Genomic DNA, 24453 nt, shown 5'->3' on the forward strand with positions numbered 1-24453 from the left:
AGAGAGAGAGAGAGAGAGAGAGAGAGAGGAGAGCATCCTGAAGAAGGAGCATTGGGACCTGGGAGAATATTCAGGGGCAAACAGCCCATACATAGGTGGGGAGGGGGAATCCCAGGCCCTGGAGATTTGGGCTGGACCTGGGGCCTCTCCCACCTCCTTCTCCTCATTTGCCATTTGTCAACCGCCAGGATGAGGCTCGCTGATTCTTAGTGGAAAGAAGGCAGGCAGGTTTCAGACAGGCAATGAGGCTGAGACCCCACCAGAGTCTATTTTATATCCCACGGACTTGCGCTTCGCATAGAGCCCGGCCCCTGCACGTGGGGAGACACCGCTTCCCCAAACCCTCCGCCTCACTGACCTGAGGACTTATTAGAGTTGTTATTACATGCAAAATCTGGTCGACTGTTCCAGAACAAGATGCCGTTACTCTTGGAATCCATGGACCTCATGTCCAGCGTGGTTTGGTTTGACTGGAACGTTTCAGTGTCCAACTTCAACAAGTCTGTTGACTGATTGGACTGAGAATCAAAATCGGTGTAGAGGCAGACGATGCTGTTGGATTTGGGGCTCCTCAGCTGGTACACGGCAGGGGCAGGGTCCCGGATATCTGTAGGTCAAGAGGACATGGGGTTAGAAGATGCCGTCGCTTCCCTCCGTGCATGCCCCTGCCCATGGTGGTGCCAGTCAGGGGCCTCCAGGTTATGTTCGGAAGTGTCAGATGGGAAAGAGCATTTTAGGAAGCAGTCAGTCGCAAGGGATTGGGACTTAGGGACAGGCACAGCCACGAATCATGGCCAAGAGACCAAGCTCTCCTTTCAGGACTCCCAGATGCTGGTGCTGAATGCCACCACCCTTTCTGCCACTCCATAGGGACATCTCCCAAACCTCAAGAGGCCCAGGAAACAACCAAACACCTCCGACAAGGGCCAGAGCGAATAGAAAAGCACACAAGCAAGGACAACCAGGCAGCACGGGATCCAGGTGGCCTCTCTCCCCAGGCGGGGCTTCCCTAGGAGGCGGGGGTTGGGGATATGCTGGCATTCTGCTGAAATACCTATCGCCTCACCAGGAGATTTCTGTCTCATAGGCTAAGGGTTTGGACTACCAATCACCACACCCGGGTCCAGGCTCTGGTTTGACCAGGTCCTAGATATGGGGCGTGCAGCAGGTCACTCCAGGCCCCAGGACTCAGAAGGTCTCATCCCTCCTCTACCTTCCCGGCTCTGCTGAGAACCCAGTGAGGCTCCAGATAACATTATATTTAACAAACTGTAAAGCACGGAGCACATGGTGGTGGTGGTCCCTAAGAAGACTCGCCGGGCGTTGCCACGGCAACGTGCTGCTCCCAGCCACAGTCTCTCCTCACCCCAGGAAGCGGGAGTTGCTGGAGGCTTTCCCTTAGTGCTGGGAATCATTCTTCAGCATTTCCGTAGGATTTGGTGTTTTTAATGTGATTCTCATTGTTTATTCTTTCAGACCTCCTGCCTTTAGAAGAGGAAGCAGAGGTTTGCTGGGAGGATTAACAGGCTCGGGCCACCCAGCGAGTTTACAGCAGGGTTGGGATTAGAGCTTCCTGCCCCTGTGCGTCTCAGCTCCCAAGGCCCCTGGCTGTGTGGATGAGTTTTCTCAGACCCTGAGAGGCACACACTCCCCACCTTGCTAAGCCAGCCAGGGTGGTCCTGGGGGCACGGGCATCCAGTTGGACCCCAAACCAGGGAAACCGGCCCTTTGCCCAGCCTTCCGATGCAGATCTCCTGGTAGCAGGAGGCCCCTAAAGTCACAGAGCATAGAGTGGGTTCCCTGGTCTTATCTGAGAGAGCTAAAGAGCCCTGGCCCAAAGGATTCGGCCTCCTCCCTTCTATTCTCCAAATACCCAAGGGGAAGGGGAAGGCTGGCATCACTGTGGGGGTAAGGCCCCCAAGGCTCTCTCTTTCACTGGAGGAGCGAGACAGGAGGCCATCAGCAGGCTCATCACATCCCAACAGATGAGTCGGTCATCAGTGGCTGCCCTGGTCAGGGCTGGGCAGGGGGCTCAGCGGGTGTGCAGGCGGAGGGGAAGGCAGAGGATAAAGTGCTCCATGGCCTCAGCAAGACGGAATCAAGTTTTAAATGTGGAAATTCAGCCACTCTCGGGCCTAACACGTCATTTTAATTCAAAACCACGCAGCAACACATGTCTGGACGCTGGAGTGCTTTAGACCCCCAGGGGCGCAGCCGTGAGGGAAAGCCCCTTTGCCACTGAATCTGGGCTTTGTAGTCAGGCACTGGGAACCCAGAAATGGGGGTTACCACACTGACTCTGAGTCCCACTGAGGCTCTGGTGAGCACCGGCTACCCACGAGCATAGGTGCCGAGTATGGGCACACTCACCAGGGGTAATGGCAACTTGGGTTCCCCTGCCAAATTGCAGCTTGGAGGTAGCATCTGTGTACCACTTCCAATGTTTCCTCTACAGAAACCTTGGGATCTCCCGCCCCCCATAAGATGTCCGTGGGGAACTGACCTCTCTCACCAACACATGGAATAAGGAAGACACAGGAGGAACTGATGGCATTTGAATTACGGTGCCAGAGAGAGGACTGACAGTACCATGGATGGCCAATGGATCAAACCAGTCTGTCTCAGAAGAAGGACAGCCAGAGCGCGCCTCAGAGGCAAGGATGGCGAGACTTCATCTCACATACTTTGGACATTGGCAGGAGAGACCAGTCCCTGGAGGAGGACACCATGCTTTGGAAAGTCGAGGGGCAGCGGGAAAGAGGAAGGCCCGCAGCAAGATGGACAGACACAGTGGCTGCTCTGATGGGCTTGATCGAGAGGAGGGCCCAGTGCCGGGCAGGGCAGTGTTCTGCTCTACTGTACACAGGGTCGCTATGAGTCGCAACGGACCGGGAGGCACCTAAACTACAACACCGAGGCATCTGGCTGGCATGTCTAAGTAGGATTCCCAGTTTCCGAGTGGATTTGGCCTTGGCTTGAATTCTTGAACTCACCATCTCCCACCCCCACCCCCCTCTATGAAATTTCTTTGCTTCATGAGTGCTGATTTCTCTTCTCTTTCTTTCATTTTTGAACAATTTATTGTGGTTTGGGTGAAAGTCTAAAGAGCAAATTAGTTCCTCATTCAGCAATTTATGCACATTTTGTCATGTGACATTAGTTGCTGTACCCTCAATATAACTGCCCCCTTCTACTTCCTCCTTGGACGCCCAGCTTCCATTAACCCACCCTGCCTTCTGACCTTTGTTTTTGGACAAATGATACCCTGTTGGGTCTCATAAGGCCCCAATTCTCTGGAAGGCTGTGGTATTCCTTTTGCCCCTCCGTTATCTAAGAAGCTATCTTCTTTGCCTCACCTCCTATCTGACTTGATGATCGATTCTCTGTGGCCCCAATGCAGGTGCCATCTTCATTCCTAAGAGCCTGCCCTTCTTCATGTCTGGAACGCCCCTCCCTGCTTTTCTTCGCCTGCGCTCTTACCGTCTACCTCAGCAGGGCTCAACGATTCCTTTCCACCACATGAAACGTCTCTGTTGTGTTTGTGGACACCATCAACTGGCTAACATTAAAACAGTGTTCACGGCACTGACTTTGCAACAGCTCTTGGCTAGTTTTTCTACTACTTGGGCACAGGTCAGGCTTCTCTGTCTTTCCCTTCCTTAGACTCAGTCTGATACGAAGGCCTTTAACACTATTCATTGAATGATTGTTAAAGTCCAGCTTGGATGTGTTTGGCCTAGGGAAACACAGATATTCAAGACCGATAGTGACCCCTTCCCCCCTCACAGAAGCCTCTGTAAGACAATTAGCAATAACGCCCACTGTTGGCATCACCAGAGTCAAAGCTAATATTCCCAGGGAGAAAATTCTGACCGTGGCCCCTGGGGTTACAAATGGTGCCACCTAGTATATGACTCACCAGATCGTATGGTCACCTGGGTCCCCTTCCCAAATACGAGTCTACCAGTCATGGCTCCAGTATTCACACTGCAGGCGACACCATTACCAAAACTCCACGGACCTGTCTACCTACTCCTTAAGTCCGAGAAGCCCTGGGCTCCCACAGGGGCACACTCCCTAGATGCAGCGCCTTCACTCTTTGGGGGTTTAGATACTGTTTGTGGGGGTGCAATCTGTCTCCTCCTGCCCCAGCCGGCCACTGGGGCCTGGGCTGGAGGTTGTGATGTCAGTAAACTCAGAATTTAGAATGCACAACCCTCTGTTTCAGGGCAGCCGTATCCTGGGTCCTCTCTTGGAAGGCCCAGGACTACTTTCCCAACACCTGCCTTGTGATCGCCAAGGTCCCAGCAGAGGGATAATGTCTCCACAGCACCGAGTGCTGGGTGCGAGGATTTTCTGGGGATGGGTGGGAATAGTCCCTCGGGTCCTTCAGCAGAAAACACCTGGGCTCCACTTAGCATGTAAGGCAAAGGAGCACGTGTGGTTGCTGTCCCCTCTTGCCCCAGTCAACTTACTTGGCTGGACCCTCATTCTGGTGCCTGCTCCAAAGATCAGCTTGGTGTTACTGCTGTATCCCCACCGCAGGGAACGGCTTTGCTATAACCGCCCTGATTCGAACCTACTGGGATTCCCAGGGTCTCTGAGCACCGTCTTAAATGGCTCCCTGAGTGTCTGTTTCTTAGCGCTCCTATTTCCCCAGGAAGCTGTTCCTGCCTTTTTTTTTTATAATAATGTACACCTTAGCCTAGTGAATCTTGATAGCGGTGTGGCAACAATAATCACTACTAGCATGATTTTATCAAGCTCTCATATATCACTGGCTGTATAGCAGGCATTGTCTCAAAAACAACCACAGTCCTTCGGATAGGGGTCTGGGTCCCTTTTGCCCTTGGGAGAAGGTCCAAAACTCCATTAAATTCCAGAGAGTAAGATTTTATGAGCAGGCATCTTGGTACCTACTCGTTAGCCGATGCAGGAAATGCAGCGACCTGCTACAATGAAAGCGAATTTGTGTTTGCCATGAACTCATCTCTTCCCCCCAAGGGCACTGAGCTAATATCCTGAATGTCCCGATTATCTGCTGCTGATATTATCAGCTTCGCTCCAAAGCACCCAGTGTCTGGGTCTCTTTTTATGTTTCTGCAAATTATTTTGTACGCCTGTCATGGCCTCCAGTGGCTTTGGGCGCCTCTGTCTGTCAGATGAGAAATGGGGACATTCCAAGTCACCAAGAGAGCTGGTGCATGGCACATGTCCCCGAGTTGGCCGGCCATCCTTGCCTGTTTTCTCACGGACAAACCGTCAGCTACTTTAGCCCTGGCCGTTCGCGTGGTCCTACTCACATGGATGCACCGACAACCTGGTCCCTGCTCCAAAGGTCAGCTTGTTGTAGCCGCTAGATGAGGCACAACAGGAGGGCGCTTTACAAGAACCCCAGCCTCGCCAGGACCAGCTGGCGGGGCAGCTCTGCCTCCCATCTGTGTCCTCTCATCCCTTCCTAAAGCTGAGGCCAGACCCATAGGGTCCTCATTCCTCCGCTTTCTGTGTAGCAGGCCCGCTGAGCTGGTCGGTCCTCAGAGCCGCCCTTGAGCTGGCTAAGACTTTCTGGAGGATGGATGTCCACTGGCTTTCACAACTGAAAGTCAAGGAGGCAAACTGGAAGAGTCAGGAGATGAGCCAGGGATTCACTAGGAAATGACCCTTGAGGGAAAACACTCATAGCACTGGAAAGAAAGGGAAGGTCTAGGGTAGGGCTTCATGATGGGTTGAAGTCTGTGAAGGACTCTCCTTTTAGAAAGGGCGTCAGTGATGTCATTCTTGGAGGGCCGAGAAAGAGAGAGCTGGGCACTGCGGTAGGAATATTCACGTCCAGTACACAAGGAGGCTTGCTATGAAGCGTTTAAGATTCAAGAGAGGCAGAGGGCCTAAGAACCTATTTCTGGAAAGGTCTAAGATTAGGGTTGTCATAGCTATGGGGGAAAAAAAACAATCCCCCAAAGTTTGAGAGTGCTTTAGACAATTAGGGTCTCAGAAAGAATTTCACAGCGCTCTTGTCTCTAACTTCTTTTCAGCAAAGGTGATTTTAAATACAAAGTAAATTTAGAAAGTGCCATAGACTACATTTTAATTCTAAAGACCGACAACCCTAGCAGCATTCAAAAGGCTCCGAGGAGTCCCCCAGGAAAGAAATGCAGTTTCTCAAACTCTGCATTCAAAGAACCCACGAATAACCAGGGGGTGGATGTCCATGTAGACACATATTCCCTCCAGGTCTCCAGTCGAGTTCCAAGCACCTAAACTTTCACCCTTTAAATGCTTTGTGCTCTCCATCTGAGGGTCCCCTCACCTCCGCAGACGCAACGAAGGGCCCCAAGGATGCTAGCGGCTGTCAGGGCAATGGTGACCAGGCGGCCCTCTGAGCAGCAGGCTCGGCCGCTGCTTTCTGGAACAGCCCAGGGCAGACCCAGAGGCGACCGGGAGGCAGGACCACACACCCTGAGCTGCTTGGCAGGGTTCACCTCCTGGGAACCCTGGTGACTTTGAAGCCGTCCCCACATGTGAATTTATTGGCCTTCCAGCCTTGCCAAGGGAAAAATGACTCTACTGTTGAGCGGAGAAGCATTTCCTTCGAACAGCCGCTTTTCTGGGTGGTCTAGGGAGCAAAGACACTGGGTTCCTAGGTGAGCACTGATGACCCCACACCCTTCCCTGTTCTCTGTCAGGACAGCGCTGCCGCTTTCAGCCATCATCTCTCTGAGCGCTGGCTGGGGGGGCGTCCACGACTGGCTGGGTTTTGGAGATTCATAACCCGACCCACTGCAGGACGAGGCTTCGATGGAGCGCACACGGGAACAGAGAAACCCAGAGGGGCTTTCCCCGGGAGAACTGGACTCCCCCCCGCCCCCATATGCATCGAGGGATGGCTTCTGTCATCTCCCTGCGGTGAGGCCTAATAATTCTCTCCGTGGGAGAAGACTCGCTAATGTCTAAAGCCGCAGATTCTAAAACAATAAAAATGATGCCCGCCTCCAGGCATTCCCTGGCTTTCCTAGCTGGGGGTAAGTTTCGAAATACCCATTTGTTCGGCGACACCTCTGTGCTAAGCACCGTGCCAGACTCCAGAGACAGAAGGATGAAGAAGAGCGGGCCCTGCTTTCTCAGAGCCCACGGCGCAGTGGAAGATACGGGTAAGGACCTGCCACGAGGATAGCAGGTTCGGCACGCCTTCCTTATCGCGACAGGTGTGCCTCCCCTGCCGCCTGGGTCACACGGGCTCTGGTCGAGGTGCCTGTCCAACCACGCCCAGACCCTAGAGGACAGGGACTCTGCCGCTCCCCTTGCTCGTCCTTTCCTGCCCCCTTCTCTGTACCTCGCATAGGGTTTGGTCCATAAGAGATGTTCAATAAATATCTGCTGACTGAAGAAACCCAGGCAACATTAGTCCATTTTAAACCTAGCCCCGTCTTCCACCTCCTCTTAGGAGGCCTGCTCCCTTTTTCCTGGACTTCTCTATGGCTCCAGTTTGCAAACCTGCCCTGGTTCTCATTGCAGTGTTTTGGACGCGAGGTTTCCCCACGCCTCCCCATTGGGACCGGGAGTGAGAGCGCAGCCAGTGTGCAGGGGCGGGGGTAGGTGGGGTGGGCTTGAGGAGGTGGAATTAATTCCTTTTATGAAAACGAGATGGTTACAGAAATAAAGCCACCGTTTCTTTTTGGATAAAGATCTTTTGTCTCCGAGAAATCCAGAAACAGCAAAGGAGCCTGCCTGTAATGAGGAAAAGGTCAATTCCCCTGGGCAATGACTACCATTGGAAAACACACTGCTCTTGAGCCCGGGGCTGGGAATTCACATTTCAAAACATTCAGCTCATGATGAAACAGGAAACATGAGTTCAGGAAGCACAGATTCATCATTGAAGAGAGCAGAGTGAATGCACTTGCTGTGTCTTTGGCCAGAGTATAATGCCAGGCACTTACTTGGCGTCACTAGGAGTCTGGTTCCACTGCCAAAAGTGGCTGCTCTACTGCCCGTGGCCCACTCTGTGACAAAGCCGTACAAATACCCACGCTCTGCCACCCAGGACGCCCACCTGCCTGTGCCGCCCTCACAACTGTCCCGTCTCCGCCTCAGGGAACAAAGCTCAGAGACAGCCCCTCTGGGGTGTCTGAGTCCCTGAGTGCCATAAACAACCAAGTGCTCAACTACTCACCAAAAGGTTGACAGTTTGAGCCCGGCTAGAAACACCTCGGAAGCAAGGCCCAGCACCCTGCTTCCAAGAGATCTCGATGATGGGTGTTGACTTGGTGGCCAGTGGGTCTTTGGTTCCATGGTTTTGATGGCAAATTCCTCTTTTTCCAGATCTCTTTATAGCCAGTAAAAAGCGCTCCTTGGTGTCTACGCCTCCCCCTTCCATGCCTGACTCTTGCCAACCCAATTTAGGGATTTTATTGATCTCGTTAGCAATGCCAGGCCCGCCACCAAAGCTTCCAGGGCCACTCTGGTCAGAAACGCTTAGGATGGAGACAACAAAGACTAAGCAGGGGGTCCTTGAGGTATGGACTGTGCCTACACGGGAGGCCTGCGAGTAGGGGGATGGTGGGAGCAGTGTAGTGGCCTGGCTAACAGGATGGCCCTCGAGTCAAACAGATCTGATATTTCCTAGCTGGGTGATCTTGGGCAAGTTATCTGCCCAAACCTTTCCCTCTTCACTTTTACGATGGGCACATACTTCCTGCCTTTCCCTGGGATAAGGAGCCCGGGCGACACTTCTGAGTAGGCGTTGAACAGCAGTTCAACGAAAGGCTGATGGTTTAAGCACACCTGCCAGTCCTTGGGAATGGGGCCACCGGCTCACATAAAGATTTAAAAGGCTCCAGAAACCATAAACAGGGTTGCTATGAGGTGGACTAGGCCAGATGGCAGTGGGCTCCCTAAATATGGATGTGCATATCAACTGAGAACCCATTTGAAGGGTAGATGGTCACTGGCCCTAGCAGACCTTCACTGTTAGCTGTTGGTGGCTGCTCTGGCCCCAGCCCCTGACTGAGGGTGACTCGTGCTCAACAGAAGACACTGCCCAGTCCTGGGCCATTTCCTTGACTGGCTGTGGATCAGACCACTGTGCTCCATAGGGTTTTCCTTATCTGAGTTTTGGAATAGAAAACCAGGCCTTTCTTCCTGGTCTGCATTAGTCTGGAAGCTCCAGGACACCTGGTCATCATCATAGTTCCACACAAGCCTCCACTGACAGATGTGGCTGTGCATAAGGCACATGGGCCGGCAATCAAACCCAGGTCCTGGCATAGGAGAATTCTACCACTGAACTACCAGGGCCCCCAGGAAGGCAGTGTATATGAGTTATTAGCATAATCATGATTCCCAGCAATGCTTTACCCTAACGGACACCTGCCAGAGGACACCTGTCACGGACCGACCACCTTTTCCAGAACATTAATTGGGTTGCTTTAGTCTATGGGGCAGGGAGAAAGACAAGGCTTCCCATTCTTGGAAAGAGTTGCAGCCTTGGAGACCCCAGAGGCAGTTCTCTCTGTCTGTTAGGGGTGCCGTGACTCGGAATCGACTGGATGGCGCGTTTGCTTTGTTTTGCTTTTGAAGCTAGGGAACAGACTAGCTCATGGATCTGAAGCGGTGGTGGAAAAAGTCTCAGTCATCAGGTTGACGGTCATGGCAGACCCCTTGGGGGCGAAATAGAAAATTCTGCTTCAGCACCCTAACCCAGGGTGCAGTCTCTTTTTCCAAAACCTGGGGCTTAGTTGTCTGAAGGAGCTGCACAGCCCCTTGCCCAACACAGCTGCCATCAGTTCATTAGCCCATGGGAGGGGACACACGAGGACACTCCTGCCAGCCAAGGATTCCTTTAGCCGGGAGCAGGCCGCCTCTCAGCTGCTCTCATGACCATGCTGTCATGCCGAAGTCCCCCCTCTGCCTGCGAACTTCCCCTCGGCCAGTCCGACAGTACTCACATGGGTGAACGATTAGGCTGGTCCCCTTTCCAAAGGTAAGTCTGGTGTTTCCTGCTGATGCACACAGCAAGGGAAGCCTTTGACAAAACCCTTTACCAATTGTCCCAGCGGCACTGGAAAGAGACAATGATCCCAGAGCTGTGGGCTGTCTCCCTCCGCTGTCTGGGGTGGAGGGCCGCTGGTGGGAGCTGGAGGTTGGTGGCTGGAGAGCTACTCAGGTCCTCAGGACCCCCCTTTTCCTGTCAGCATGCCAGCAGAGAAGCACTGTCATAACTGTCCCCCCCACCACCCCAATCCTCCAATATTGCCATCAGCCTGCCTGCTAGAGACAGACCTCAGGGTCTGTTAGGTTTGGTCCGATGTGAGGTCTTTGGACACACACCGAGGATGAAGAGCAGGTGGGAGACTCCATTTTTGCTGACGCTTCTCCTTGACACTCCTTGTTCTCATCTTTCTCTTTCGACGAAGCGTAGACCATCCCCCCTCCCACCCTTCTTCCTGTGGGAGGTCTCTGGCTATTCCTGTCCCAGGCAAGACTCCCAACGGGATCCGGGCCCTTCCTGTGTTGTGCTTGCACCATTCCCTCTTCGTCTGGCTCGCTTTGCACACCTCATCAGGAAAAGCCAATCAATCGCCAGAAAAGAACAGGTTAGCTCACCGAAAACCAAGGAAGCCCTCCGTGAGATGGCTGGGCACATCGCTACAACAAGGGGCTCGCACATACCGGCGAGTGGGAGGGTGGTACTTAAAAACTGACCCCCTTGCCACCCAGTTGCTTCTGACTCGGAGCCCCCCCTAGGGCAGAGTGGAACTACTGCTGCTTAGGAATAGGCTGTCGTTTGGATGGAAGCAGAGTCCCCTATGTTTCTCCTGTTGAGCAGATGGCAGACTTCAAACGGCCCACCTTTTGGTGTGCAGCTGAATACCTGACCAGTGTGTCCCCAGGCACCCTGGAGAATGGCACCCCAGATCTCCACACTCACGGCCGTCCCGTCAATGCTGAGTCCTCGCGACCCGACAGGACAGAGTCGAGCTGCCCCCTTTGGGTTTCTGAGGCTGTCAATCTTTACAGGAGCAGACAGCCTCATCTTTCTCCCGCAGAGAGGACCTCTGGTGCGGCTGAATGGCTGACCTTGTGGTTAGCCGCGCTGCTCATTGCCCGCCGCAGTAGCAGGGTGTCTGGAGAAGGCCATGGCCGGGCCATGTGTCCTTCTGTTACGTAGAGATTTCCATGAGTGGGCACCAGCTCAGTGTCAGTTAACCACTTTCCCTCTTGACCACCTGGAATCGGGCTGTGCAGTTCAGGGGTGGCAGTGAGGGGCTGGAGCCATGCTGCAGCTCTGTGCTGACCACCAGCATGGCCTTTGGCAAGTGGCTCTGACCCTGGGCACCAGGCTTTCGCTATAACATGAACCAGACGGCCCCCCGTGTCCCTTCCAATGCTTACTTCCGTGGTCCTTTGTTCAACTTAAAACCCAAGGATGGGATCGTGGTCAGTGGAGATGCTGGCAGAAGGGGAGGGTAGAGGAAAGACGTGTCAGGCAAAGGTTTGAGTCAGGGACCATCTAAGAATCTTGCCTGTGATACCCCCATGCCTGGAAATATGGTACGGAGCTGTCCCGCACCAGGGGCAGAAGTAGGGTGGATGAGGTGGCCAGGGGTGGGGTGGGGTGGGGGTACCCTCAGCACAGGAGGACCCCAGCTTACTTACTTGGTATGACCAACACTTGGGTGCCCTTTCCAAAAGTGTATCTGTTGTTCCCAGAGTCACACTGAGTAAGGACATTACAAAAAGGTCCTGGGTTCGCTCACCCTCTTCTGGGGAACACAGACCCATCACGGTGGTTCTAAAAAGCTGGAAATCAGGAACATGGAACTTAAGGCTGCCCCTAAACTATTCCTTGGCGGCATGAGAGCTCGAAGGAGCCTCCCCCATGGGGGCAAACAGCACCAGTGCCCACTGCTACCCATTGCCCTTCATTTTCTTCATAGCAAAATCAATCCATGAATCAATCAATAAAAGTCAAAATCAAATTCATTGCCATCAAGTTGACTCTGACTCATACCAGCCCCTACCCCTGCCTTTCTCCCCTGGGAAAAGAAGTCTTGACAAAACTTGGTGGAAAACATTGCCTCCCACAAAGGCCACATCAAATCAAATCAAATCAAATCAAACTCACTGCCATCGAGTCAATTCTGACTCAGAGCGACCCTATAGGACAAGGCAGACCTGCCCCTGTGGGTCTCTGAAACAGTAGCATCATCTTTCTCCTGTCTACAAAAGGCCAAGTGGGTGTACAATTTTCCAAAGCTACCAGGGAGGAGACCCACGTCTCCCCACCTTATCTGTCACGGCTGAGAAGGAGGCACTGTTTTCTTGGCGACCTTTGCCAAAACGTACTTCTCCCTTAGCCAGAAAGAGTAGAAGCAAGAGCACCTTCCGTGTCCCGGGCGGCCACACAGACTGACCATGTGCGTTGGTGTGACTCCGTTGCTGTGTTTTCTCAGGCGGAACAGGAGTCTGAGTGACTCATGCCTGACTCCTTCCTGCTCCTACCCTGTCCTCCCTCCAGGCTGCTCCCTGCACGGGGGCTTTTTCTTCCTAAGAAACCCAAACATCTTCGCAGATAACAGATTCTAATCCTTTCCCAGAAATGCCTGATGGAATCGTGCCACATCCTCATAACAAAATTTCTTTATTAGACTTTTAGTATAGGAGTGTTTTATTTTCTCTGATAAGTCTGGGAGGTCTTTGTGATTGTGGGCCATAACTTAGGCTTCCCCAAGTCCTCTCTCCCTCATCTCTTCCCTCTCCCTCTCTTCTAAAACCAACTATGGGTCCTGGCTTGTGGATGATACTTAATAATCATTTACCGAATTCAACTGACTGTTACTAGATGCAATTATTGGGGCAAAGAGGCCAGTTTTGAGAGAGGTTAAAAGCTAAGTATACTTTGGGTAAATGTGAGCTGAAAATCAAAGTGCTTAGGCAGAGAAAAACCAAGGAAGCATTTCTAAGCGAGCTAATAAGGAGGCAGTTTAACACCCCACACACTGAGGCTCATACTGGCCCTCCGCAGAGAGGTCAGGACGGCAGGAACAAAGAAGAAATTCGACTCCGAAAGAAATTAGCATTTTGTTTACATCCCAACACTGATTTTGCCCTTTAAAGGCAAAAAATAACCTGACAAAAAAGTATATCCCAAGTTAGCAGCAGGTCTATGATACATCATAACAAGTAGTAATAATGGTAATGCTATTCTGTTAGGGACTAGCCTAAATTCTACGTAGATGAATATAAACTCAATATTGGAGTAGGGCTACACATTTCTGGAGATCAGACTTACTGGGGATGACCAAAAGTCGGGTGCCAGTTCCAAATATGAGCTTCTGGAAGCCTGTATTCCCACTCTGACACAGCTCTAGACAAAATGGTGCCGTGTCTTGTATCAACAGAGCCTAGGATCCCTAAGTCACACACAAGTCAGTTACGGGACGCACGTGTGCACGCAAGCATGTATATGGGTACCAAATTGGGATGGGCTGACCATTTAGCTATTTAACCTTTATTTTCCTAAGGCAAGATGCCAAAGCGTATGACACCCAGCACGATGCCCACTGTGGGTGCAGTGGGTTACCTCCCGTATGCTGCTCACATTCAGGCTGGCAAAGAGCCCTTCATGGCATCACAGGTTTTCAACTGCACACAGGACTGAGTGGAGTTTTATCCATCCACACATGTGACTGCTGATCCTGTTTTCTTGCATGCATGACAGTCATCCATGCTATAGAAAGCAGCCCTATCATTGCCCACTTATCTTATTTAGACAGTGGCCCACGCCAGGCAAATCACAAAAACAAAACCCTCCAAATACAAAAGCCAAGCCAATGAAAACAGACATTTATCAAACCAGGGGACAAATCAGGCGATTCCATGGAACTTACTTGCTTCCAGAAACAGCTGTGTTCCTGTCCCAAAGACCAATCGGCCGCCTCCCGTGTTTCCCACAGTGATTTGTACTATAACAAAATGCTTGATGTCCCTCTCTGTCCATTCTTCGGCCACAGCTGGAGAGCAGGTCCAGGGCCCACTAGGACCGTGCTGGTCATAGCAACACTTTAACAGAACCGCCTGGTCACACGTGTTTGTTATCTCCCCTGCTCGGGAACGTCTCCCGTTGACCTATCAGCAGGCAAACTCCCCAGCCAGAAATCCCAGAGTCAGTCCTGGAGAACAGATGCCCGGTTCCTGTTCCCGCTCCAGTTCACATTGACTATGGTTTGGGAAAACGCACCCATCTCTCTGGGCTTTAAGTTCCTTTTCAGAAATAGAAAGAGGTCTGAACTAAATACGTTCTCGGCTTCCTTTCAGCTCTAACGTTCTATGACCTGGCAATGCCCGAAGTACCCTTCCCAGGGGCATTTTTCTATAGCTCACCATCAAGCTAGGCACTTGCAGATCGGTTATCCATAGCGAGAGAAAACGAGTGTGCCAACAAGGGAGTGGCTGCTGCCCGCTCCTTGCTCACCTCTCTCAGCTGGGGCAAACGCCTGCAGCAGCCTCCATGCCTTTTGTTTCTTTATTTGATTAGGCCAGAGACACCTTCCGATGAATTATTATGGCGTCTCCAAGTCGAAAGTACATGGAGCTCCATCCGTAGCCCATGACAACATCTAAGAATATGGAAGAAAAATTCCATGCGTTTCCCTACTCCCTGTGATCGACTTTGTCTCTGCGTCAGCCCAGCCACAAGACCCAGCTCCCTGAGAGCAGGCGATTCCAACTCACAGGGAGCAGGGAGGGCACCGCAGAAGCGCCTACAGAGTTTCCCAGGAGGACTCGCATATCTTCCTCCTTCAGAGTGGCAGGTGGGTTCAAACCACTGCCCTTTTGGTTAGCACCCGGGCTGTTTTAACTGGGCTCCTGCGCAAGCCCAGGGCAGGACCACGCGCTGTCACATCGAGCAGTAGGAGGAGCGTGGCTTTGGGATCAGACGTGGGTTTGCACCCAGGCCTTTCCGCATGCTAACCCAGGGATCGTGGGCAATTGCGGATCCGAGCCTCAGTTTCCTCATTTGTAAAGTGGGGTGCTGTCCTTGACCTCATAGAATTGTTTGAAGATAAGCAACACTCCCTGTCATGCACCTCGCATGGTACTGACATAGTGCAGGCACTCAGTTGGTGGTTAATACTTATATTTTGAGTTAGATTATTGATTAAGTAGGTTATTTCTTTAAGATGGTAGGATTTTTCAAAGAAGTACTCTCAAGTGTCCAAAACGCTTGAGTCAGATACAGCTGAGAGTGGCATGGAACGAAGAGCCTCGAACCATAGGCTTTGAGAGCTTCTCTCATCTAACGCTGTTTGGAGAGCTTACCTCATCCAACACTGAGGCACATAAAGGATAAATGACTATTAAAAACATGACAGACAGCGGGGGCCAGATAAAGTGAGTATTCCAACTAAAACCGGAGTCCCTGAGCTTCCTCCCCCTCTGTACTCCATAGATTCTTTCTGGACAACACTTAGAGTGAAAGGACCCTCAGTCTCTGGAATGGAATGGATGCGGCTTATTTGGGGCCTGGATCCAGTGGCCTACATGATCTTCCCCCCACTGTGCTCCTCTGACTCACTGGCAGCGGAAGTAGAAAGGACCATGGCCATGGGACTGGCTTCCAGTTGCTCCCCCCCAGGCTCCCCCCTGCCCGATGGGTCTCCAGTTAGTTCCATTCTAGTGTGAAGAGCTCCCTGGTTGTAGAGAGCTGCCGTCAACCGCCCACCGGGGAAAAGTCTGAACGGTTTGCTAAATCCCATCCCCCAAGAAAATGCATTTGTTTCAACTTTGAGTACTTTCACTGATTTATCTGAGTGCCACAATATTTACTACCTCAGCACTAGATTACAGTTAATTCTAAATACGATGCAGATCACAGAAATAGCACTTCCTTTCCCACTGTTCCCTGTTTCCAGAATACATTTTGCCATTGCCCTGGAATTTTATACTTACTCAGCTCCACTTTCAGCTGTGTCCCCCTTCCAAAGGTGAGCCTGTCGCTTCCTCCCCCGAGCCCCACAGTGTTTGATGCCTCACAGTAAACCCCCTTCGGCCACTTCATCCTTTTCCCCAAGTCTACCCTAATGCGTTAGAAAAGATTCAGGATTTAAGACAGGTAGCTGACTTCTCCAGATGAGAAAAGAGCTCACCACCTCAGTGCTGGAGGCCCAGAGAGATTGTCTAGGCCCACTTCCCAATTCACAGATGAGGAACTGAGGTCAGAAGGCAAGATACCTGTTCTAAGTTCTACTGCTAGCTGGTCATGCCATTAGGACCAAAATCTGGGTCTATTTGATTCTCTGTGTTGTGCGTTTTTCTCTCCACCACTTGCCGTGGACATAGTCTCTTTGGCCTGGCGACTTGACTTTTAGGGTGTTTACTTTGAGTGAAACAAACAGCTATCAAGTACTTCCTTTCTAAAAGGGATTTTTTTGAATACTTCAAGTGATAGAAGAAGTGTGTTCTTGGGGCTTTTCCATTTTAATAAGCAGATACTCTCAGTAGTGACAGGTTTCTATAGCTGAGTGTGTTGCACACGCCCATGATTCCATAGCTAAGTTCATATACAAGGATAGAAAGGGAGACAGGAAGGTGAAGCACGTCTAGGGATTTTTAGTATAGGAGTGACCCGGGAAGACAGGCTATGTCTGGACAAACCAGGTTTGTCTGTCATCATGGTCTAGGCTGTTGGTGGTCTCTGCTGCATTCTGTTCTAGTGCATCAGTTCGACTGTTAGTTACCACTTTCCTGCCAGCTATTTCCATTGATCAAAGTCCCACATGGAGGCTCAACGTTAAATTCATGGACGGCCCACTGATGAAACACGGTTGATGCCGTCCGTGGGGTAAGTGCAGTGAGCATATGCAGAAGCCTGAAACTTCTGGGGAGAAGAGGGGTGGAGGTGGATTGGGGACATTTACCTGGAGAGACTAGAAGCACAGTCCCTTTTCCAAAAGTGAGCTTGCTGTATCCTGCATTCACACTACGGTAAATCCCTATATAAAAATGGCCTGCAGGGTTGGGGTTTTCAACTGTGACATCTACTCAGGGAAGGAGAATGAAAACCATCATTTATGGAAAGCCTATTACAGGACAAATGGGCTAAGACCTCACGTAGGTTACATTACCGCTATCAGAACACAACTGTGCCTCAAGCTAGATATTATGCCCTGATTTTACCAATGAGGGACAGGGGGTCGGAGGCAAGCAGCTTGGCCCATCTCTGCTAACAATGGTATACAACTTTGGGGAACAAAGACATGTTAGCGTGGAGCAGATACATCTTAGGAAGATCTAGGAGAGAAGAATCCTCTTTTGCTTTTGTAGCATGGGATTGCAGCTGGACGGGGGCTGATTCTTTTGCTAGCATAGCTGTCGGAACCTTGGGTAGTAGATCCACCGCCCCACCTTCCCAAGCGTCAGCTTACCCTTATCACACAGTCCTTCCTGTCGCTACAGTGGCATTTTCCCTCAATGCTCTCATCACCCCTCTGATATCCCACTCACCAGGCCTGACCAGCAGTCTGGTTCCACTCCCGAAGATCCACTTGTAGCCTCCATCATTCCCACAGTGTTTCTTCGTCAGTCAAAAACACCCACAAGCCCACGCGCCCTCTAGGTATGGCCCTGGGACCTACAAAGGTAACTACATTTCGACTTCCTTTTTTGTATTCCACACACACCCGGGTTGTTTGACTTGAATTTGGGGCATTTACTGTGTAATGCCTAAAATGAAGTCTTTACCTGCTCAATCTCTGGGTCTGTCACCATCAAAATCCTGATTTTCAACTCTATCTATCCAACAAATATACCTGACCCTTCTTTGATCTCTATTACAGCTATCAATTTTTAGATTCCCACTGTAGTGTCTCCTCTAATCGGAACTTCAATCAATCTGACACTTCCCTGGAATTTCACCCAGACCCGTTTGAGAGACTGCTTTCTGGCCTCCCCCGACTGCCCCCCAGCTTTTGCTGGGTAGGTAGCTCAGTGAGAGCCTTGGTTCCCACTTGAGTCCCGTTCTGCTCCCCAAGCTAAGCTTCCATCTGACGAAAGGGCACACAATCTACTCCAGCTTCGGAGGAAAATACCATTCGCTCGTCCTTATCGTGCACAAACCTACTGTTTTCCATAAGGCCGATATCTTTTCCCATAAGGGTAAGCTCTGAAGGACGCAATTTGAATGGAACAAAGCCATTGAAATGCAAGGAAATGGATAAGGGGCGCTCACACAATCCCTTTCGCTGAATGTCTCAAAATGCTCCCAGGACAAGGAAGGCGCAGCACATCTTCAGTGCGGGCTCCAAGTGTTACAATCTCAGCGAAGACAAGACAAGGAAATGCTGGAACACAGGACTCACTTGGGAAGACTAGGAGCTTTGTTCCACTTCCAAAGGTCGTTTGAAAGCCTCCAACCTTCCCACTGTAACGCAGGCCTTTACACAATGATTCCTCCCCCCTTGCCATGTGCATTTGGGTGGCAGCCAAGTCGCTTGAAGCATGGCCTTCAAGTCAATTCTGACCCTAGTGACCCCCTGGGACAGAGTAGGTCTGCCCCATAGGAATTGCAAGGCTGGCAATCTTTATGGAGGCAGACTGCCACCTCCTGCCCCCCTCGGACCGAACCACAGACCTTCCAGTTAGCAGCCCAAGTGCTTAGCCTATGTGCCACCAGGGTTCCTTTCAAGTCACTGGGCTTTGGTAGCAGAGGCCTGCTTTTTACCAGCGTAGCTGAGGGCTACATGAAAGGGCATGTTACGAAGAACAGGCACATTCTCTTCATGTTAAAATAGTCTTACTGGCGGACCTCGCCCGAGAACACTACGGCAGTGAACTCTGTGAGAGCCGGCATGGGACAGACCGGCCTGGCAAGTCAGCCTACTTTGACAGGGGCAGCTGATGGCCTGTAGCGCTCACTTTAGAGCAAGCGCTCTGCGTGTTCCTTCCCTGTCCCCCTAGGGCAGGTTTCCTGGGATATTGTGCAAGGGGCTAGCACTGAAGAATCTACACACTATTTACACACGCACTAACTGGACCGTAACTTCTAAGGTGGCATCAATGTGTTTGTTGTGACCCAGATGCCCTCCTGCACACAACCCGGTGGTGGGAGACATGGAAGCAGTCAGCCAAACTCTGCCTTTTTTCTTCAGAATCAACTCTCTCACAGGGCGGTTTGAGCCTGTTATTTTTGGTTCATCTACACGGATATCTCTCTCCCCAGCTAGATTTTTCTATCCTCCGTGCTATTACTTTTAGATTTCTTTCTACCTCAGAATGCTTTAAAGTCTGCATAAACCATTAATTTCTTGACACTTGGGCCCTACAAATACTGCAGGAAGTTCAATGGGCCTCAGTAGCCACATTAAGCCTCCTGCTTTAGTGACATATTTCCTACTTACTGGGTTTTACTGATAATCTGGTCCCACTCCCAAAGATGAATGTGTTATAAATCACGGCACCGAGGCGCCTGACAAAAATGCCCGAGCTACCTTGATAATAGATTAATGTGATTATCATGCATCGAGCCTCCTGCATGGGAGTTTGGGCTGGGATTCCCTGCTTTTTATTACTGGAAAAAGACTAAGCCAGGGAACTAAGCCTGGGGAAGCCTCTTTTCAGGGCACACCAGTAGTGGTGTAGCGAAAAGCCTGAGCAGATCTAAGCGATATTTTCTAGACAGTCTGACACTTAGTTCCTCCAAAAAGACCGAGGACATTTTACCAAGTAATCTCATTTTACTCGCCCAAAGATCTCAGCGCTGATCCCCAATTTTGTTTAGGAATCAGCACACCTGTCCATCGTCTCATTTTATCTGCGTTTAGCAAGCTGCCTCCATCCTGGAATGGAAGATTTTCGTTATCACTTTAATTTCTTAAACAACAAAAAAAAATGCGAGGACAGAGTGGGACATAGGGGCTGCTTGGAGGAGTAGGGATGGGGAACAACTTAAAAAATTGTTTTAATGGCATTCTTCATTAAATCCTAATATTTCCAGAATTAGAGACTATAAAGGCGTTTAGTCATCTTTGCAGTATAAACTACAGCTCGGTGCAAGAACTAGGCCCAATAATAATGAGATACTTACTGGAACTCACTGTTATGCTGGTTCCCTTCCCAAAGATCAGGGTATTCCCTGATTGATAGGCACAGTGAAACGAGACCCTACAAATACTTCCTGGAGGCTCACGCAGTCTACTTGCCATGCCACTGTCAACAATACAGAGTTACAGTCCGTCCTTGGCTCTCCATAGGAACTCCGTAGGTATTTGAGGTTTGGGTGGGTGCTGTCATTTCATGAGCGGGGAGGGGAGATGCTGGTCAGTGTATAAGGCATCTCCAGAGGGGTCACAGAAAAGAGCATCTGGGACACAGTCCCTGTCCTCATGACGCTTATAGACTAGGGGGAGCAAACGAACAAAAAGGACACAGCTAATATAATGTCCCGTGAGAAACCCAGCTGGTAAGGAGAGAGGCAGCAGCCAGGGACAGCAGCGTGTTGGAGCTTGTTGGGATGCACCAGTGAGGCTCAGGCATGGAGGAGTTAGTCTTCAGCCCCATGGACACACGAGCAAATCGAGGACCACAAAGATCCACATCTGGCTCCAACCCCCCTAGTACATCAACGATGGATACTTAGATCACACCTTTGCCCTCCTAGTGTGTTAGATCTGGTTCTGCCATGCAACATTTGGGTTAGAAACGAAAACTGAACTCACTGTCAACAGGTGCTCCTATAATGCAGGGTAGAGCCGCCCCTACGAATTTGAGGCTCGGACTCTTTGCAGGAGTAGAAAGCCCGTCTTTCTCCCACAGAGCTGGCTGGCGGCTTGAACGGCGGACCTTGCGGATCCGCAGTCCAATACAGCTCGTTAGGTGCCCAGGGCACCTAACTTCTTGGGTAGGAAAGATAAAGTAAGATAGAGGCTTTTGCAAAGTGACTTTGGGATGTTATCTGTGCAATTGGGTGCTGTGGCCCTGGCCATTGAGGGCATCAAGTGGTAGGAGGAAGTTTACTGGAAGAGAAAGTGTTGGCATCCCTGCTGGGGCTGCTCTGATGAGGCTGGACACTGAGCCGAGGGGATGTCTTCCAGTCAGCTTCTCCACGAAGCTTGCAAGCAATGAAAATGCAGGCAATTCCAGGGAAGCAGAATGAACGCTTACAGTTGGAAGGGGAAAGTCTGGAAAGCGCCGTGCTCCCCGTGAAGATGCAGACAAATTGAGGGCATTTAGAAGAAAACGCCCTTGGAGTTACAGGGAACTTTACTACTCATTTTAGTAACTAATTATAGAATGCAGAATTTACGGAAGTACTTACACAGATCCACCTTCACCACGGTCCCCCTTCCAAACACCATCTTCTGAATACCCGAGAACCCCACAGAGATGCATTTCACTACAAAATCCCGAAGGTGCTTCATTGTCAAGCGAAGAAGTCCTCCCAGGGTGCTCTGACGTGGGTAAACCCCAATCCATCATAGCCTAAGCACATATTTAGGTGCACTGAAAGCCTCTTTTACACACACTCCTTGGGATGGAGGGGACCCTCAGGGACCCTGGAGTATAAACCCCTGGCCTCACCAAGTTGTCTCTTAAGTGATGTAGGTCAACCAGCCAGGTTTTTGACCTCCAAGAGAGGTCATGTTCCTTTTCCTCATGATGTGACAAGTCTCATTCCAAAACCCAACTCTTTTGTCTACTGTAGCCAAAGTCCTTTAAGCACGCCCACCTTCAAGTTTACACAATGGAGTTTTGCATAAAATCTGATTTAAAAAAAATCACGCATCATCTGGCTAGCTTGTATCTTTCCCAAGAAAATTTTATATCTATTATCTCATTCGAGGTTCACAAAATCCCTTGAGCTAGGCAGGGCTGGAATCCTCATCTCCACGTTCCAGATGAAAAACAGTGGTTTAGAGAGCTGGTGTGATCTATTCCATGGTCACAGAGTTGGACAGCTGCCATTTCAGGGTCTGCATGGACTTATGGCCCCTGTTGAATGCCTTACTCATTTATTTGTACACTTTCATGTACTGATTCTATCACCTTGCTTTTTGAGTATTTCTCCTCTAATAAAAAAGAACAATAACGAAGTCCACAATAACAAAATAAACTTCCACCTCCACAAAACCCCAGCTCCATCTTTTTTCATAGCAGGGTCCTTTGAATCCTCACACTCTCTGTGAGTCAGGAGCTAAGGACTACCGATATTTCAGCCACATTAATTGGGAAATAGGAGGGCCCGAGGCGATGAATCAAGATGAGGAGTATACAGGCTGCAGCCTGGATCAGGCAGCAATATACAGAATCTGAGAAAACAAGGATCCTTGCCCTTCTGTTGTGACAGTGGTCACATTGCATAATCATTTTCAGTTGAGGCAATCATTGCTTTGTATCTTCCCTTGCCTCTTGGGATAATCAGCTAAGACATGAGAAGAAACAAGGAAAGAAACTTTCTTCTTTCCTGGTTCTCTTAAGAAGGCCAGGTGGTCTAGTGGGCTAAAGGTTGGACAGTTAGCCACAACGTTGGTGGTTCAACCCCCACAGGCTGCCTCAGGGGAGAAAGATGAGGCTGACTGCTCCCATAAAGATTTCCAGTCTTAGAAACTCTAAAGAGAAATGCCATGCATTCTCTCTTAAAGGGTGGGGTGGTATAGTGGGTTACACATTGAACTGCTAACCACAAGGTCAGGGGTTTGAGCCCACTGGCCTCTCCATGGGAGAAAGATGGGGTTTTCTGCTCCTGTAAAGATTCTCAGCCTTGAAAAATGCAATGGGAGCAGCTCTACTTTATCCCTTTAAGGTCACTGTGAGTCGGAACAGACTCGATGGCAGTGGGGTGAGCTGAAGTCAACTCGATGGCGATGAGGACCTGCGAAGACAGACCCTGGGGAATAAGACACGGCACTAACTCCATCCTCAGAGAATTCGTGCCCATTTGTGTGTTTGTACAAAAGAGCAACCATCAACATTTTTGAGGCAGATTCAACTAAGCGTTGAGGACGGGGTTCTGGTTTCAATGGCAGAAACAGAATTGGTACTCACTTGGCTTGACCAGTACCTTGGTTCCTCCTCCAAAAAGTAGCTTGTTACCCGCAGTGTTAGTCACACAGTGGTTTGAGGCCCAGCAAAAACCATAGCGACCAAGGAAGTCACACTTGGTTGTGACAGGACAAAGGACCTGTCTTATGCCCGGCAGGGGGGAGGGGTTGCGACACTCAGAGTGATCTGTCTCCAAGTGATACACCACTTTGGAAAGCAGAAAAGTTTTAAAAGGGGCACATATTTTGGCCTAGCCCATTCATATATGAATTCACTTCCCTGCTTTCGCTGTTTGAACTTGATTCTGGGAGGACAATAGCTCTCAGTTAGAACCTCATTCAGGGGCCCACTTGGCCACTTTTGACCCACAAAGACCTGAGAATCAGAAACCTTCAAAGCTCTCGGCCCCTCAGAGGTAGTCACTTCAGACCTTTAGTACAAGTCCTGGATGGACACCCTCATATGCATAAGGATGCATTTGCTCACAGGGTGCTCCATTGAATTTGGTCCCAGACAAGGCCCCATAGAGAGAATGGGCCTCCCAGTAGCCCTCCTTGCTGCATTGCCGATCAGCCTTTATCTGTGTCAGAACTTAAGACCCTCGGGTCATCTCAAGTCCATCTCCAGGGGAGGCTACACCAAGAGTGGGAAAGCCTCTTGGGGGAAAGAAAGGAACAACACCCCCCCCCCCCCATCCCTGGAAGTTTTCACAGCAGGATGAAAGAGGTCATTCTGCAGAAGGGAGCACAGCAGTCATCGGAGCCTCTGACCAGGAACTTGCCATGAGCCACAGGACCTTGGAAACCTGCTCTCTCAGCCGGCTTCCCCGTGCGTTGAGGCCCTATCCTCCCCCAAGGGTAGAGTGTGGAGCAGAGTGGGTGTTTGGGATGTCTCACATGCTCTTATGCCTTTGGTGGGAACCGACAATCTACTCTGAATTCTTTTCACACTCAGATTCTTGGGTTCCTAAAAGGGACCCACGCTTTCAATGCACCCCTCTGCTTCCTCATCTCAGGCTACCCAGGGTGAGGAGTCTTCCAGGAGAGGCCACTCACATATTCCCTTCATACCAAGTCAGATCAAGACAAGAAGTACAGCCACCACCCTTCTCAGGTTCTTCCCAGCACCGCCTCACCGAAGTAGGAAACTGCCACTCACCAGGCCACATGGTCAGCCGGGTTCCTTTTCCAAAATACAGTCTCCCCAGAGATGAGCCTCCACCCACACAGTGCTGGTGTCCTTTATGAGAACCTGGCACCTGTGTCCCCAGCCCCTCTCTCATCTGCACTGGGATAGAGGGCTCACAAGTCTTGAATTCTTTTTTCTTGGACAGCCAGCAGTCTAGGCTGGGCAGTCGGTCCTCAGAGGCTGGATCTCAAGGGACAAACGATCTGTGGTAACAATAGTTTCCCTACT

The 24453-nt window shown here is 50.7% G+C and overlaps 1 protein-coding gene across 1 annotated transcript in view; it reads right to left on the reverse strand.

Annotated features, from left to right (window-relative positions):
* Positions 1 to 24453, reverse strand: part of LOC101655499 (T cell receptor alpha chain MC.7.G5-like) — a 673376-nt gene that overhangs the window by 2634 nt on the left and 646289 nt on the right. Inside the window, exons 4-5 of the mRNA XM_045288152.1 lie at positions 13292 to 13342; positions 359 to 607 (exon numbers count right to left, since the gene is read on the reverse strand). Coding sequence (XP_045144087.1) covers positions 359 to 607; positions 13292 to 13342 — 300 coding nt within the window. The remainder of the gene's footprint in view (positions 1 to 358; positions 608 to 13291; positions 13343 to 24453) is intronic.

The sequence above is a fragment of the Echinops telfairi genome, unplaced genomic scaffold, assembly GCF_000313985.2.
Source record: "Echinops telfairi isolate 266 unplaced genomic scaffold, ASM31398v2 ScPeMD7_18;HRSCAF=68, whole genome shotgun sequence".
NCBI lineage: Eukaryota > Metazoa > Chordata > Mammalia > Afrosoricida > Tenrecidae > Echinops > Echinops telfairi.